The following is a 15,177-nucleotide window of genomic DNA, read 5'->3' on the forward strand; positions in this document are numbered from 1 at the left end:
CCCCCCTGCTCTTAGAAGGTGAAAGTGTTGAGTCATTTTTTTTAAAGACCTGGTGGAAGTTATTGCTCATTAAATGAAAGAGCTGGTGTTTGAGGAAGGGCTTGGGGATGCAATCCCAGGCTGAGCTCAGGGATGCTCCATGTCCAGCTGCATCTTCCAGGTCCCTTCAGGACTCAGCTCTCAGCTTCTCTCTGCCCACCCTTCCCTGGCTTAACTGAGCCAGGCTCTCTTAGCTGAGATCCTGGTGGGGATTCCCAGTTGCTCACAGGGTGCAGCCTGTGCCAGCAATAATCAGGGTTTCAAACATGAGTCCCTGGTGGGAAGGGATTGTCATCTGTGGAGCCAGTCCCTGCAATGGAGAAACAGCCCCTGTGATACAGGAGAGGATAATTTGGCAGTTCCAGTCCCAGTGGCTCAGAGACATCAAATCCAGCCTCATCAATGTGTAAGATTAGAAGTAATTAGCCCCCATATGGTAAAGTCATCACTTAGGAGCTCAGGGCTGTCTGGGGACTCGGTGTAACGATGCCTCAGGGACAAGTGAGATGGGACCTTTGACTTCAGTGATTTGGAAGGGGCTGAGACCTAATTAAATCTGCAAAGATGCTGCAACTGCATTAAAAGGGATTTTTAAATATGAGCCATATTCCCTTCCACCAAACAAACGAGGTGCATTCCACCCTGGAACAGGGAGAGAATTAATCAAGGGACAGAGAGCCAACTGCTGCTGTGTGGCTGCCAAAGAGAAGATGATACAGGATTATACAGAATTGAAGAACATTTAATAAGAATTGAGGGATATTTACAAGAATTGAAGGATATTTAACAGTTCTTTTTGAAGGATGAGTTTTTATTCAGCTGTGGTGAAAACCAAGCACATAATCCTGATTGTAAATCCTAGACAGAATGTGGGGTTCTTAAAATCTGTTTCTCCAAATGTTGATCTTATAATAAACACTGATTGCCTTACATAAATAAAAGCAAATTTTCATGCAAAAAATAATGTACAATTTACTTTTTCCCTCACTAAAAAAAACCCAACAACTTGCAGCTTTTCAAAGAGGGGTATACAGAGCTACTGTTTTTCTGCTACTGAGCTCCACACAGCACTTCCCATCTTCCTTCTCCTTAAAAAGGCTTGGCACTTTGTACTGGAGAAAAGAAAGTTTTTAAGTTCTCTTCTCAGCAATGATTTCCTCATTTATATGATTTATCTTTTCCCAAGGATAAAAAACATTCACTTTATGATATTAATATTTTTCTAGCATAACTCAGCCTTTTGTTAGTGCAGATCTGGATACTCAAAGCCTGGAAGGGGAGTCAAAAAGTATTTTCAGGGCATGAACTCAGAGTGGGACAACAGAAAAATCCTGGTGGCAAAGAGAAAAGAGCACTGGGATGACACAGGGAAGTTTAGACACTTCTTAATTCTGCTTAAAGAAGATTAAATTAATACAGCATCAAACTCATGGGTAGGCAGGTCAATGCTGAGAGAATCACCATTTAGCTAAAAATCTTTAGTATTATTTTTCTAAATTCTTAGAAGAAATTTGACCTTTGTATTTATGATTGTGGTAGGACTACAGTTACTACTTTTACAAAAGAACCATCTAAACCCATTCCTGAGGTAATTCAGGGTTATTTACACTTAAATTATTCACTATTGTACTGAAATTATCTACTGCTATTTACACTGAAATCCATTATTTGGACTGCCTATAAACCTGTGAAGTCAGTAATCTTTATTTCAGCCAAACTTGATGAACAAGCCTATAAATACATTTTCTCATAGAATATATCTACAGCCTATGGGATGACTAAAAGTATGTTAGCATGATCCCAAAAATTATTCACTCAGCAAACCCCCTGGAAACCAGTCCCCAAAACAAATCACCTCCCTGGGATGTGATTCTGAGTTAATGACACATTTTGATCATAGATCTAATTATAGAGGTTGATCATGGAATATTGTTGGATGCTGCTGGGAACCAGGGAAAAAGCAGCCTTGAAGCCTTGGGTATCTCAGGATGCTCAAGGACAAGAAATTATAACAATGATTAACACCTGCAGGGTGTGTGAGAGATGTGATGTTTTGCACAAAGCATGATTTCAAAGAGGTGTTGCCTTCTGGGACCAATGAGCCTTTTCTATCCTGTTTTGCACGATCTACCCTGTATAAGTGTGGTGTTTCTTTAAACAAAGCTCTCTCTTTTGCTTCTCCATTACACAAAGAACTATGTTGCATTATCCTTTCTGCCACTCCTATAGCCAAAATGCAATGGAATAGTTTGGGATGGAAGGGACCTAAATCCCATCCCATTCCAGCCCCTGCCATGGGCACCTTCCACTATTTCAGGCTGCTCCCAGCCCTATCCAGCCTGGCCTTGGACACTTCCAGGAGCAGCCACAGCAAATCTGGGCTCTGCACTGAGTACCCCAAACCCTGCTGGGCTGTGGAAATAATCCCTCTCCATAATTATGGCTAAATGGATTCATGCTCTCCTTTAATTAATTACAGCATGTACATGGGGTGGTTTCTCCTCTGCCCCATTTGGGTGTCATTCCTGGGGATATCCATCCCTGAATAATGCAGCTCCAGCATTCTGTGTGGACAAGCTTTTCCTTCACAAGAACAGAAAATTTAACCAGTGGCTGTGTGTTCAGCAGAGAGGCTTGATGAGCTCGATGGCTCCTCAATCACCAAGAGAAAAATCAACAGCAATCAAAGTGCTCTGGTATTTCAAACCTTCAAGTGACCTTTCAAGAGGATTTCAGTTTGAAAATACAATATGAGGAAACTCTATGGATTTGGGGATTCATCTTATAGCCAAAGCCTTTGCTAAATGTCTCCTGCTAGAAATGTAGAATAAAAAACAGTGGGGATCAAAGATAGGGGGAAAAAAATAAAGGAAAAGGTGGGTGGTGACCAGCTGGTGACTTGGGTCAAGCACATATGTCATTATTTTTCTTCAATTCTGGGTATTAAAAATGCCCCTCAGCTTTCAGAAGGTGAGAAATCCCATTTAGACAAACTGGGAAACACGAGGGGAACACAGGAAACAAAAGAAAAACCCTCACATGAAAAATAGTCTCACTCTAATGGCACAGGAAAATGCACTGGAGAGAAAGAAAATAGGGAATTTTCCTGGGAAAACCCTGGGGACTGAGGAGGAGGCTGCAAAGAAAGTCTGGCTCCATCCACCCCAGAATAGAACAGCAGTCAATGCTTTTAAAGTTGAGAGAGTTTTCATGGATTTTTTTTTTTTTATATTGGAGTTTTTTTGGTTTTTTTCCTCCCCAGCTAAAAGCTGAAGAAAAGTTGGTTATAAAAGCCTCTGTATTTTTGGACATAGTGAATAGAGAAAATCTCAGGTAAAAAAAAAGTAATTGCTAACAAGTAGAAAGTACAGTGAAGACAAGGAAAGCTGCATTTGTACCTGGAGCTTAAAAATAGCAGTTGAAGCAACACAGAGTGTGTGAGTTTGAATATGAGCACACAGCACAGAAATGCTGAGTAATCCAGAGTGCTGCTTAATAAAAAATGGGATCTTGATATCACAGGCATCTCAAAATTAGGATGGGATTAAGATACATCAGAGGATAATATGAAAAGAAAAATAAAAAAATATAAATTACCTAGACAAGACTAAAGATCAGGGTGACAAAAGAGCAGAGTCAGAAATTAAAGAAAATATAAGAAAAAAATAAAATAGAGCAGTGCCTCCACATCTCTCCAAACTCATCCTAAACAAGAAGTACTCTAGGAACTGAAATTTTCCCAGAATGGCCCAGAAAGGGGAACATTACTGCAAAATACTGACATTAAATAAGTTGGGAGTTGTCAGGAAGTAAAAAAATAAGTAATAGGGCAGAGATGCAGTGAAAAATCACAAAATTGAGAAGATGCATAGGAAGAGATATGAGGAGATGGGAACCTCCTGGGTGCATTAGAGTTTTTCTGCACACAGTGTAAATTAAATCTTGACTCTCAATGACCATAATCAGGATAATGAAGTAACTGATGATCTACAACAAAATCCTGCCCTTCCCAAAGAGAAAATTGATCAAATTACTAAATTACACCATTATTTTGGCACCCATAAACTGCAAAACCCACAATAGAAGAAGCTCATAGTTGTAGCTCTCTTTGTTGTATTTTTACAGAGGAATTCTCTAAAATGAACAAAACAGAAACAAGTTTACTTAAACCAACATGCACCGGTCTGAGGAGGAAATCTCTACTCTAAAATATAAATAAAGTTGCTTTTTGCCCATCCCATGTTACAGAAGGATATTTTATTTTGGAGGGAAAGGCCAGAGGTTTCACACTCCTTATTGATGTGGGGAAAGAATGACAGATTTATTGTAAAGATCTGTCAGCAGCAGCAGTGAGGTCACTGTGCCCCAATAAAATGTTCCTTTACCTGTAACCCCAGCCCAGTTAAACCCTTTCCTTACCCAACCCTTTGGCTGGACAAAACATGTATTTACCTAATAAAGCTTGAATTTTGCATCACTATTCAGCTAATTGGAGGTTTGCTGTCATTAATTTAGATAATATGCATTCATCTCACATAAATAGCTTCTAGCAGCTTCTTTAATTTAACCTTTCTTTTGGCCTCCTTTTTTCACTGTCACACAACCAGCAATTGAGAGCTCACAAATGACCTCCTGTGCCACAGCCCTGCCATAACAATCCATGGGAGGAATTTCATAAAACAGATTAAATTCTACAGCGTTGGCTTTGATGAATTAGTAGAATTTGTTCCCTGCAGCTGCTCAGAGTTAATCTTTGATTTTTAGCTGAGTGTTGGAAAGAGTAAACCAGGGACACGTTGTAGTTTTGATACCTTCATGGCTGAAATGGAAATACAGCCACAGCATCCACAGAAATAAAACCTTTAAAGATTTTTTTTTTTTGCCTTTTATCTCTCATCTCACTACTTTAAACAATATCTGAGGAGGGACTTCCCATGACAAAGTGTTCCTGTATAAATTCTGAGGTGATTACAATTATTCTATGCTGATTATTCCTGCCTGGTGTCACATCACAATGAAGCAGAGCTGAGGATCATTTTCCCACTAAGCTTCTAAGGTGGCAAATGATCCCAAGGTAAAAAATGAGCTCCTGCACACCAAATCACCCAAAATGTTTTGTTCAACATTAAATTATTATTCACCATTTAAATTAAGGGTTGCAAGGGAAATTCATTCTGAGCCTTTTCCATTTCCCTCATACTCACAATTTGGCTAATGAACCAAGAAGGCAATTAGTGAAACATCTCAATTTATAGCAGGTTGAGGTAATCTTTAGCCAGGGCACAGTTAAAACTCCTGCACTGTGAAGAGGAGACTTTTCATCTCCTGGAGCAGCTCTGGGGAGTTAATGAGCCCTCCCAGCTCAGAGCATCAGTGGTGGCACAATTTGTCATTTCTGCTGCCCCTGGATCCCTGGCAGTGCCCAGGGCCAGGCTGGATTTTGAGGCTGGAGCACTGGGACAGTGAAGGTGTCCCTGCCATGGCAGGGGTGGCACTGGGTGGGATTTAAGGTCCCTTCCAGCCCAAACCATGGGAACACAGCAGGGATTTCCACAAGATACAGGATTTTTTTAGCTATTTATCCCCTGCAGCTCAGTAAATACATCCACACAACATCTGGGAGAGCCCATCCAAGATCCCCCAGCACTGTGTGCCCCTCGCTGCTGCCCAGCCTTAGAGGGATCTCATTTCTGGGGGAGAGATCCTGTGCTGATCCCTCTGTGCCATCCCAGTGGGAAAAGGGGAGAAGCAAAAGAAGGGGAACACTTTGATGAGAAATGGAGCCTGCCTGACTCAGGCAGAGTTCATGAGCTCCAGGGCAGGACACAATTCAGGAACTGCACATGGCCACACTCAGATCACTGCAAAAATGTGAAATAATTCCATATAGCCAAACATGATTGAGCTGCAATCAGGAGATCACTCACAAAAGAAACCAGGAGTTGTGAACAGCATAATGCAATTTTTCAGCACAAAAAACCCCAAGGAATAAGGAAAACAAGACTGCATAAGGATCAGGATACACTATGGAAAATACAGGAGCAATAACATAACTTAGTGGTGTGCTCCAGTATTTTGCCTAGTAATGATCTGTGTCTGTAAAATTTTAAGGGGCCCTAAATTGATTAGGTGTATTTGTTATTTTAATACTTTATGATAGATACTCCTATAGCAAGGATTTGGGAATGTGCAATAGACATGGCAAGTGGGGGGGGGTTTTGTGGTTTTTTTTTTTTTTATTCAGTGCATCAATAACCAGAACTTGACTAAAAAAACAACAAAAAACCCCACTTAATTCCAATTCGACCAAAAGCTCCCCCTGAGGCTTGGGTGCTGGGTGGTAAAAATCAGCCTCTCCTTTTTCCTTAGAATAACAAAGAAAAAGGAGAATGAGCTTGACTTTATTTACAGCAATACTAATCTTAGGAGGAGCATGAGGCTGGGTAATTGAGTCAGGAACAGGAGTGGAAGTCTCCTGTGACAGCCTGTAATTGTCAGAGTTCCAGTTAAATGCAGCAGACACAGATTCAATTCATATTTTGAATGCCTGGATCAAACCTGGCCTCCAGACCTCTGGAGAGCTGCAGCTCAGTCCTTCCACTCTGATACAGAGAACATTAACCAGAAAATGACTGGGGTAATTCTGCACTTGGTGCTGAAAATATTTCATTTAGAGCTGCATCAAAAATCAAATCCCATCCCCTTAGCAACTGGGAGATTCCTGCTCGGAGCAGTGATGGGGAAGATGGGGCTCAGGGAATGTGAGAGGCAGGCAAGCATTCTGTGGGTGTGAAATTGTTGGCAATTATGTCTGAGCACTGGCTGCACATGTTTGTGCTGAATGTGTTCAGATTTACTGGAGGAACTGGCCTGAAGTATTTACTGAATTCTGGGAGGCCTGATTAAAATAAACTGTGTTCAAGACATTGTACTGCACGGAGACTCTGGGGTCCAGGGAGAGCTCTGGACCTGTCAGACACCAAAACAACAACAAATTAGGAAAGGAGTTGGCTCAGGAAATATTACTGCTGGTTCCTGAAAACAAAGCTAAAAATGCAGCTGCTACCTGAGGAGCACAAAGAGAAAGAACACAAGAAGCAATAAAGTGGAATTTGGATGTGGCAGAGCAGCTCACTGCAGATCCACCCAGGAAATGAGCACAGGGAATTAAACCTAAACCATTCCATGGTGTCCTGCCATTCCCACCCAGGCTGGGAAGGTGGGAAAGGCAGTAATGGGATGAGGGAAAACTCCCCTTCCTCCCTCAGTGCCAGAGCCAGAACCAGGCTCCATTTCACAGCCTGGGAACACAGGCAGCAGCACAGCTCTCCCTGCAGCTCACTGTCCAGGTTTGCTCCCTCTGGATCTCTGACCTTCCTGGTGGAAGGAGCCACCAAAACAGCTCTGGCATTTGCAAGAGGCAAGCCACAAATCCCACATGCAGCCCTCTTCCCTTGGAGGTTTCCATGACCCTTCCAGAGCAGAGCATTAGGTCATGGAGAGGTTTGCTGGGAATGACAATTTAGGAGGGGGACTATTCCCACCCAGGCTGTGGGAATCACACAACTGTGGCTGTGGCAGGGATGACTCCCTAGGCCACAGCAGAATTTTGTGTTTAGGGCAAAGCTGCAGCTCTTTGCATGAGGAACAGGTCACTTTTACCCAAACATAAAAAGACTTTGAGCACAGAAGCATCTTTCTGCTACCTTACCCATAAACTCCAGATGAATCTGCTGTTCTGAAGTGTTTATAGGTAATATCATGAGAGTTTCCTTTTAAAGAGCTTTATTTTACAGCTGAATTGCCAGCTTGTATTCCAAAATCTCAGCAGATTTTGGGGGGTCTGCAGGACTGATGTGCTCAATTTCTGCCTCTCAGACTCTACAGTCTGCCTTTCTCAGTCATCCTGCTACAAGGCATTTCTCCAGGAAGGTGATTTTCCTTCCTGTTCACCATATCTCTGGCAGAAGATGCATTTTAGTGAACTAATTAAATAGAGTTGGATTGTACATCAAATATCAGTAATAATATCAGGCACTAACGTTCTGGCTGCTGTGAGAACAGGTTGCAATACACATTGTACCTGTAATACATCACTGGGATAATGATTTGATGCATCTGTGCTGTTAAATCCTCCCTTGGCACAGTGACCAGCAAGCAAAAGACTCTGGGAAATATTTATGGGGAAGAGGATCCTGGAATGGTGGAGGGAAGGATCCTCTGTGTGCTGTCCTTCCCTGGACTTCTCCCCCCAGCCACAATCCCAGGGCTTGTGTGAGGCTGTATCCCAAATTTTCTCCTCTTTTGACCCTCCAGAGTATGAGCAGCTCTCCTTTTTTGTATTCTACTTATTAATTATTATAATTAAACTCCTGTTTAATTAAAATCCAGTGTATCCCAGAAAAACCTGAGCTAAACCAGCTCATGTTTTTAAATATGCTTTTCCCCCCTTCCCAAAGGATTCACAAGTCCTTCACAAGCTACAAGCACAGAATGATTAAAATTAAAGCTTTTCTTGAGTTCAGCTTTAATTCTGTGAGAGCTAATTTAATTGAGTAGAAGACACATTGATAACTTTTCCTCTCTTGCCATTCCTGTGAAATAAAAAGAGGGAGATCTTAGCTAAGTAAAACAATGTGCCCTGGGAGAGGAAATTCTTGAGATGCTCAAAATGCAGCACCTGTAGCCAGTGTTTCTTCTCAAGTGCAGAAAAGTAAAAAAAGGATATTTTTTTGGGGAGCAAAGTTCCCAGAACCCTCATCCCTTGTTCACCAAGCTGTGATCTCTCCCATATCCAGAATACTGAGTTTTCAGTGACCCATTCATCCCCTAATGTCCATAATTCCCCAAAAACAGCCATGAAAGGCAGCAAGGGGTATTAAGGATAATAATAAAAACATAAAGGATAATAATGGACTCCTATAAATTGTCACTGCCCAGCTCCATCTGGGCACTGGGGGATGGAAGCACAAGGCTCACATCCATCTCCATTAATATTTTCAGCCAAAGGTTAAAGAACAGTAAAACGAACTATGCTGTCAGAGAAAATACATATTAGCATTTAGATTAACAGTTATTATCTCCATTTCCCATCAGCAGACAACAGTGAAATACGTGCTGATGGCCTCAGATATTTTTTTCAGAAAGGTTAAGGGGTCCCTGGATTCAAAGGGCTGGGGAAGACTGGCCTGGGAGATAAATGGCCTGGCCTGGCTTGTGCTGTGCATCCTCAATACATCTGGACTCTGGCTGGAATTAAAATTCATATTGCAGCAGCAATTAAAAGGCAGAAGTAGGTCATGAGCTGTTGTTCAAGGCAATGTGCAGGCAAGGAGAGAAAGGAAAAAACCTGAAGCAAGCAGAGTTTGCCTGCAAGAAAATCCTTGAGAAACTGGGGATAAGGTAACAATGAGAGGATAAAGCAGGGAAAGGAGAGTTTGGGTGGTTCAGAGCTGGGCTCAGCAGGCAAAGCTGCTCCCACTGGGCAGCTCAGGCTGCACAGTGACATCAACTCTCATTTTCCATGGATCAAGTGCTTTATTGTCCAGGGAAAGGGCTGTCCAAGGGATCCTCCCACAGTGCCCTCCCTGTGCCACACACTGGGACAATGCCCATTGTGGGAAGCACAGCCAGCTCCAGGGAGACAGGAATAAAGCCACAAGCTTCAGTTGCTGCTGGAAAAAGGGAGGAATTTGGTGCAGTCACCTGCAGGCTGGCACAGACCCTCCTGCAGCTGCTCCTCTGCTTTTGCAATGCTGCACAGTTAATGCAGGCAGGGATTTCATGGGCAGCTCAGCTTCAGGCCCTCAGCCACCTAATATTCCTTAAACCTTGCTTTCAGTATTATCTATTCTTAAAGGCGACCTGTTAACCAAAACTACACCAAAAAGATATTCTCTCATTCTGTCATCATTTGTACAGGAGCTTGGCCTGTTAAAGTTGGATTTTATGCAGGGAATTTAAAAGGGAAGGGAAAGAAAGGCACTATAGAAATAATTTTAAATGTTCCAAAGAGCAGCAGTTGGTTTCAGAAGAGGCAGGAGCTCTGCCTTGCCCTGCTTCCCATGGGAATTGCTGAGCCAAGCCCTGCCAGGTATCTCCCCAGCCTGCCTGGCTGCTTGTGCTCAGCCTCCCAAACCCATTTTCCACACTGGCAGCTCCAAGGGGCACCAGGAATCCAGAGCAATAGAAGCAGAAAACACTAAATGCAATCAATTCAACCCAAACAGATTTGAAACCCAATCCCAGAGGTGCCCCAGAGCACCCAGGGGGTTTGTGGCTAAAAATACCTTCTGCTACTAAAACACTTTTTTTTTTCCCATATATTTATCCTACAGACACAAGAGAATATTCTATTGACTCCAACCTTCCTCTTCCAAAAGAGAGCCAAAGTAATTGTTGCAAGCCAATTTGTCACGGTTATTGTGTGTTTCCTGCAATATTTTGTCCTCTGCCCCTCATAAATCCTGCACTGATGGACTCCAATCACCAGCAGAGGTTTCTTCATCTCATTCCACCTCCTGCCATGGGCAGAAAAGACATTTTTAGTTGTGATACAAGCCTATGCAGGACCCTAATAATTATTGATAGCAACACACCATCAACAAGTGAGGATGCAACACTTAGAGCTGTTTCTCCTTTGCAGGGAGGGGAAGAAAGAAAATCTCTTTTCCCAGAAGATGTCAGAGCACATTCCCCACAGGAGTTTGTCCCAGTTGCTCAGTGCATGGCCAGGTGTGTGACTGACATGTTACAGCATCACCCAATTAACAGTGATTAATGCACAGCCCTGATGGCAATCTGGGACCACACACAGAGGTGGGAGTGTGGCTGTCCCCAGGGGTGCAAAATGTCTCAAACAAGAGCAGTTGGATGAGAGAAGAACACCCTTGAAAATGCCTGGGGGGATTTTGGGGCTGGGCTGGGCCACAAACAGAGCCAGGACTGTGGGAACTCTGCTCCCAGGCTGGGATTTGCAGCAGAGAAACTCATGGAGGACAAGGAAAAACTTCCATTTTATAAATATGCATTGCAGTTTTATCTGCATTCATACATTAAATACAACATGCACACTCACACCAGCTCAGCTTTTCCACTTTAAATCACAAGTTCATGGAATAATTGGGGTTGGAGAGGACCTCCAAGTCACAGGATCACAGCAACATTAAGGTTGGAAATCACCTCTAAGGTCATCAAGGTCACCTTTGACCCAATACCAACCACAACAACAATAGACATATGAATGACACATCACAGAAGTTACCTTTTCCATACACAATTTACACCAAAACTCCCCAAACCTGTCTGTTCCACATCACTGCACCCACAATTTTTGATACCAAACAGGCTGAACCATTCCAGAGCACGTTTTGACCAAGTTTGAAAAACTTTTCAACAAATTTGCTTGAACAGCCACCTCTAAAATTCTCATAAAGTAACAAAAACTAAAATGGGCACCTGACCTGTGCCCAATGCAGAAGGAGATCCTCAAATGAAAATTGCTGCCTGTGTGGTTTTGATTTTTATGGATATAATTCAATTAAGGGGTCAGGGACAGAAAGGGGCTTCCCTGAGAGGAGTGATGCTCCTGCAGAGAGGAAGAGGAGGGAAATCTGCCCAGAGCCACTCCAACTCTTCCAACTGTCCCTTTGCCCTCCAGCCCTTGGCACTGGGGTCATTTTATGGCTTCCAGCTCTCTGCTGCCCATAGAGCCACATAACCTCAGCACCAAGCTGCTTCTGTAGCAAATAAATGCTGACAACCTACTGAGCCTCACTTTTAAATATTAACCACCATGTAAGAAAGCTGGTGGAAGAAAACCAGCTCATTCTTGAGAGCTCAGTGCAGCAACAAAAAGAGTCTTAATGTCAACTTCACTTCAAAGTGTTTGATACCATCCAGAATCATCATCCAGTGCATTTTACCTGTATTTTTTTCGATTTTGCCCTATTTCTGGGCACTCAGAAGAGAATTTTCCCCCACAGCAGCATCTCAGCAGAGCAGGGGCTGTAAAGGTAACTCACCTCCACCCCAGAACTGCTGGCAGCAACACAAACACAGCACCAGGAGCAGTTCATGACTATTTATACTTCACAACCCCATCCTGCTGAAGGCTTTTAAGTAATTAGTTTTCCTCATTAACAGATGCACTGCCTGGGGAAGGGCATGCAGGTGCTCCCAAGCCCCATCCTGGATTACAAGGCTGGGAGGGCAAAGCTCAGAAATGCTGAGCTGTGCTGGTGAAAAGGGCAACAAAACCACCACCTTTGTATAAAAATGAACATAACAGCCATAAAAAATATTCCCAGGGCATTACCACAATCCCCTTGTATTAAATCAGATGGACAATATTTATCAACATCACTTTTAGCTAGACCCAAATATACTTTAGGGGTATCATTAGGTTTTTTGGTGCTAAAGTTGCATCCTAGCTTGAAAAAAATCCCAAATTTTATACATCCCATGGACCAAAAAGTGATTTGCAAACACAAGGAACAGGGAGAGCCAATAAAACACGTGGGGTTTGTGCCTTCTCCCTGCCACATCTCATCCATCATCCCATTTTTCTCTTTCACACTTTGAGAGGCAAAATGGACATCAGGTAAAGCCTAATTTAATATTATCACTAATGCATTCAAACACATCACCAAGAGCTGTGTTGCTAAAATTGCACTGAAAAAAAAAAAAAAAAAAAAAAAAAAAAAAAAAAAAAAAAAAAAAAGAAGAGAAAAAAACAAGAAATAAACAAACAAACAGGTAAAACATTGTTATCTCCTTGGAAAAGCTGGGCCTGGTGCTCCAGCACCCACTGATGTCTATTGAAAGCACCAGGATTATTTTCCTGAATAAGGATTACTCCCATGATTAAGGAGTGCAGGATTACATCCATTCTTTGCATATCTCCTGTTGTTTACATATCCCTGTTTTCACCTCTTGTTTTTTTGTTCTATTTTTTTTTTTTTTTAACACTGGGCATTTAATTACTGTTAGCACCAGATATCATTGTGCTGTACTTTTATCCCTTCAAAATTTGGCTGGGTTTTGGATGCCAAATAAGAAATGCTTTTGTGATCAAAACAAAGGAAATAAAGCAGAAGCAGCAGAATCTGGACTATGCAATTAAAAACAAATAAAAAGAGAGGGAACTTGTTATCCACAATCAAGGCTTATTCACCATTCAGCTCACATCCCTGCTCCTACCCATGGCCTCTGCTCTCTGGAGCTGATTGTTTCTGTATCAATTTTTTAACTGTGCCAAGGACTGAGTTACCTGAGAGCTGCCAGGCACTGCTGACACGATCACTGCTGGAAAATAACAGCACTCAGATGGTTGGAACAAATATTATGGATAGGCTTGCTGTTAATGATTAATAAATAAAATTGCTTTCATGTTTTTCACCTTATGAAGAAGGGGTGAGAGTTGCTTTAGTTTGTTGCTGCCATGTGCTTTATGTATAAAATATATCTCTTTTCTATCCTTAGGAAAACTAAGTTACTTTTCCACTATTTTATGATAAAATAGAACATTTAAAGCAGAATTATTAATTAAGAACTAAATGCAGGGCTCAGGTTACATTCTCAACCCAATAAGAAATGTATTTAACTGAATAAAAAACACCACCACAAGTTAAACTTCCAGCAGGGCACTAACTGTTTTTTTTAATGGAAAACAAAACTACTTTCACTTTCTTACATTTGACACCAAATTACATTAATCTGAGTTTGGGAAAATCATGAAGGAATAATAAATATCTTTAGTTTTAGTAGTGTGAAGACTTAAATACCAGCAGATAATTCCAGATGGGTTGATCATAACTTTATGATGATCTATATAACTTTCTGATGATCATAACTTTCTGACTATGATGATCATAACTCTATGATTTAGAGTCCCAGTTCTGTTTACCTATTTCCCAGAATTAAAAAGAAAAGTAAAGAAAGGCTGCAAAGGCAGGAAGTAAGTCACTCCAAACCCAAAAAGAACACAGCCTATTTTTAGAAAGACTGGCACAGGACAGAAAGGAGCTGGCAGGACGCTCAGAACCCCCCCCGGAGCTGCCCAAACTCACCCCAAGGCCCCGTTTCCCTGCGGGCAGGGCAGCTCACGGTGCAGAACACGCGGGTGACCGGGGGAGCATCCCGGGGCATCCCGGGGACCCGCAGCATCCCCGAATCCAGGACCCGCAGCATCCCCGGGTCGGGGTCCCGCAGTATCCCGGGATTCGGGACCCGCAGCATCCCCGGGTCGGGGTCCTGCAGCATCCCCGAATCCAGGACCCGCAGCATCCCGGGGTCCCGCAGCATCCCGGGATTCGGGACCCGCAGCATCCCCGGGTCGGGGTCCCGCAGTATCCCGGGATTCGAGACCCGCAGCATCCCCGGGACCCGCAGCATCCCCGGGTCGGGGTCCTGCAGCATCCCCGAATCCAGGACCCGCGGCATCCCGGGATTCGGGACCCGCAGCATCCCCGGGTCGGGGTCCTGCAGCATCCCCGAATCCAGGACCCGCAGCATCCCGGGATTCGGGACCCGCAGCATCCCCGGGTCGGGGTCCTGCAGCATCCCCGAATCCAGGACCCGCGGCATCCCGGGATTCGGGACCCGCAGCATCCCCGGGTCCCGCAGCATCCCCGGGTCCCGCAGCATCCCCGGGATGCGCTGCCCCGCTCCCGGCACCCGGCTGGTGACAGCGACAGCCAGCAGCTGCCAGCACATCAATTATTCACCCTGCAGAGCCCGCGGCAGCTGCTCCGCTCCGCCAGAGCGCTCACTGCCTCCTTTGTGTCCCGGGAAAAGAGTTAAAAAAGCCCAGCGAGCTGCAGCCGGCCAGTCAGGAGTCGCTCTGGACTCTTCGGAGAGAAATCAGAGGTTGAATTAAAGCCTGTGCCTGGATTGAAGTATGTTAAGCCACTCACACATCAAGTGGAAGTCAGTAAGTTTTAGAATAAATAAGTTTTAGAAGGAGCTTTAAGTGCTTTTAGTGAGTAAAAGCTCTCAAATGCCAAAGTGAGAGTTCTAGTGAAGGTTGAAAAACATAATCTTAGATATTAGTGTTTCTGTGGAAGCTCCAAGAATATAGTTTTAGACATAATAGAGCTATAGTAAGAATATTGCTTACATTTTTTGGATAGAGCAAGA

At 43.3% G+C, this 15,177-nt stretch overlaps 1 protein-coding gene across 2 annotated transcripts in view; it reads right to left on the reverse strand.

The window, feature by feature from the left end:
• LOC306804982 ((E2-independent) E3 ubiquitin-conjugating enzyme FATS) overlaps window positions 1–14,969 on the reverse strand; it is a 55,128-nt gene extending 40,159 nt beyond the window's left edge. The window contains exons 1-2 of one of the 2 annotated variants that reach the window (XM_079312238.1): window positions 14,359–14,969; window positions 14,109–14,292 (exon numbers count right to left, since the gene is read on the reverse strand). In XM_079312238.1, the coding sequence (XP_079168364.1) occupies window positions 14,109–14,292; window positions 14,359–14,754 (580 nt within the window). In that variant the 5' untranslated portion in view covers window positions 14,755–14,969. Of the gene's footprint in view, window positions 1–14,108; window positions 14,293–14,338 lie in introns of both variants that reach the window. The other variant, XM_079312239.1, reaches the window with a different exon arrangement.
• Window positions 14,970–15,177: the final 208 nt, after the last annotated feature.

This window comes from Erithacus rubecula, assembly GCF_903797595.1.
Source record: "Erithacus rubecula genome assembly, chromosome: 9".
Classification (NCBI taxonomy): domain Eukaryota; kingdom Metazoa; phylum Chordata; class Aves; order Passeriformes; family Muscicapidae; genus Erithacus; species Erithacus rubecula.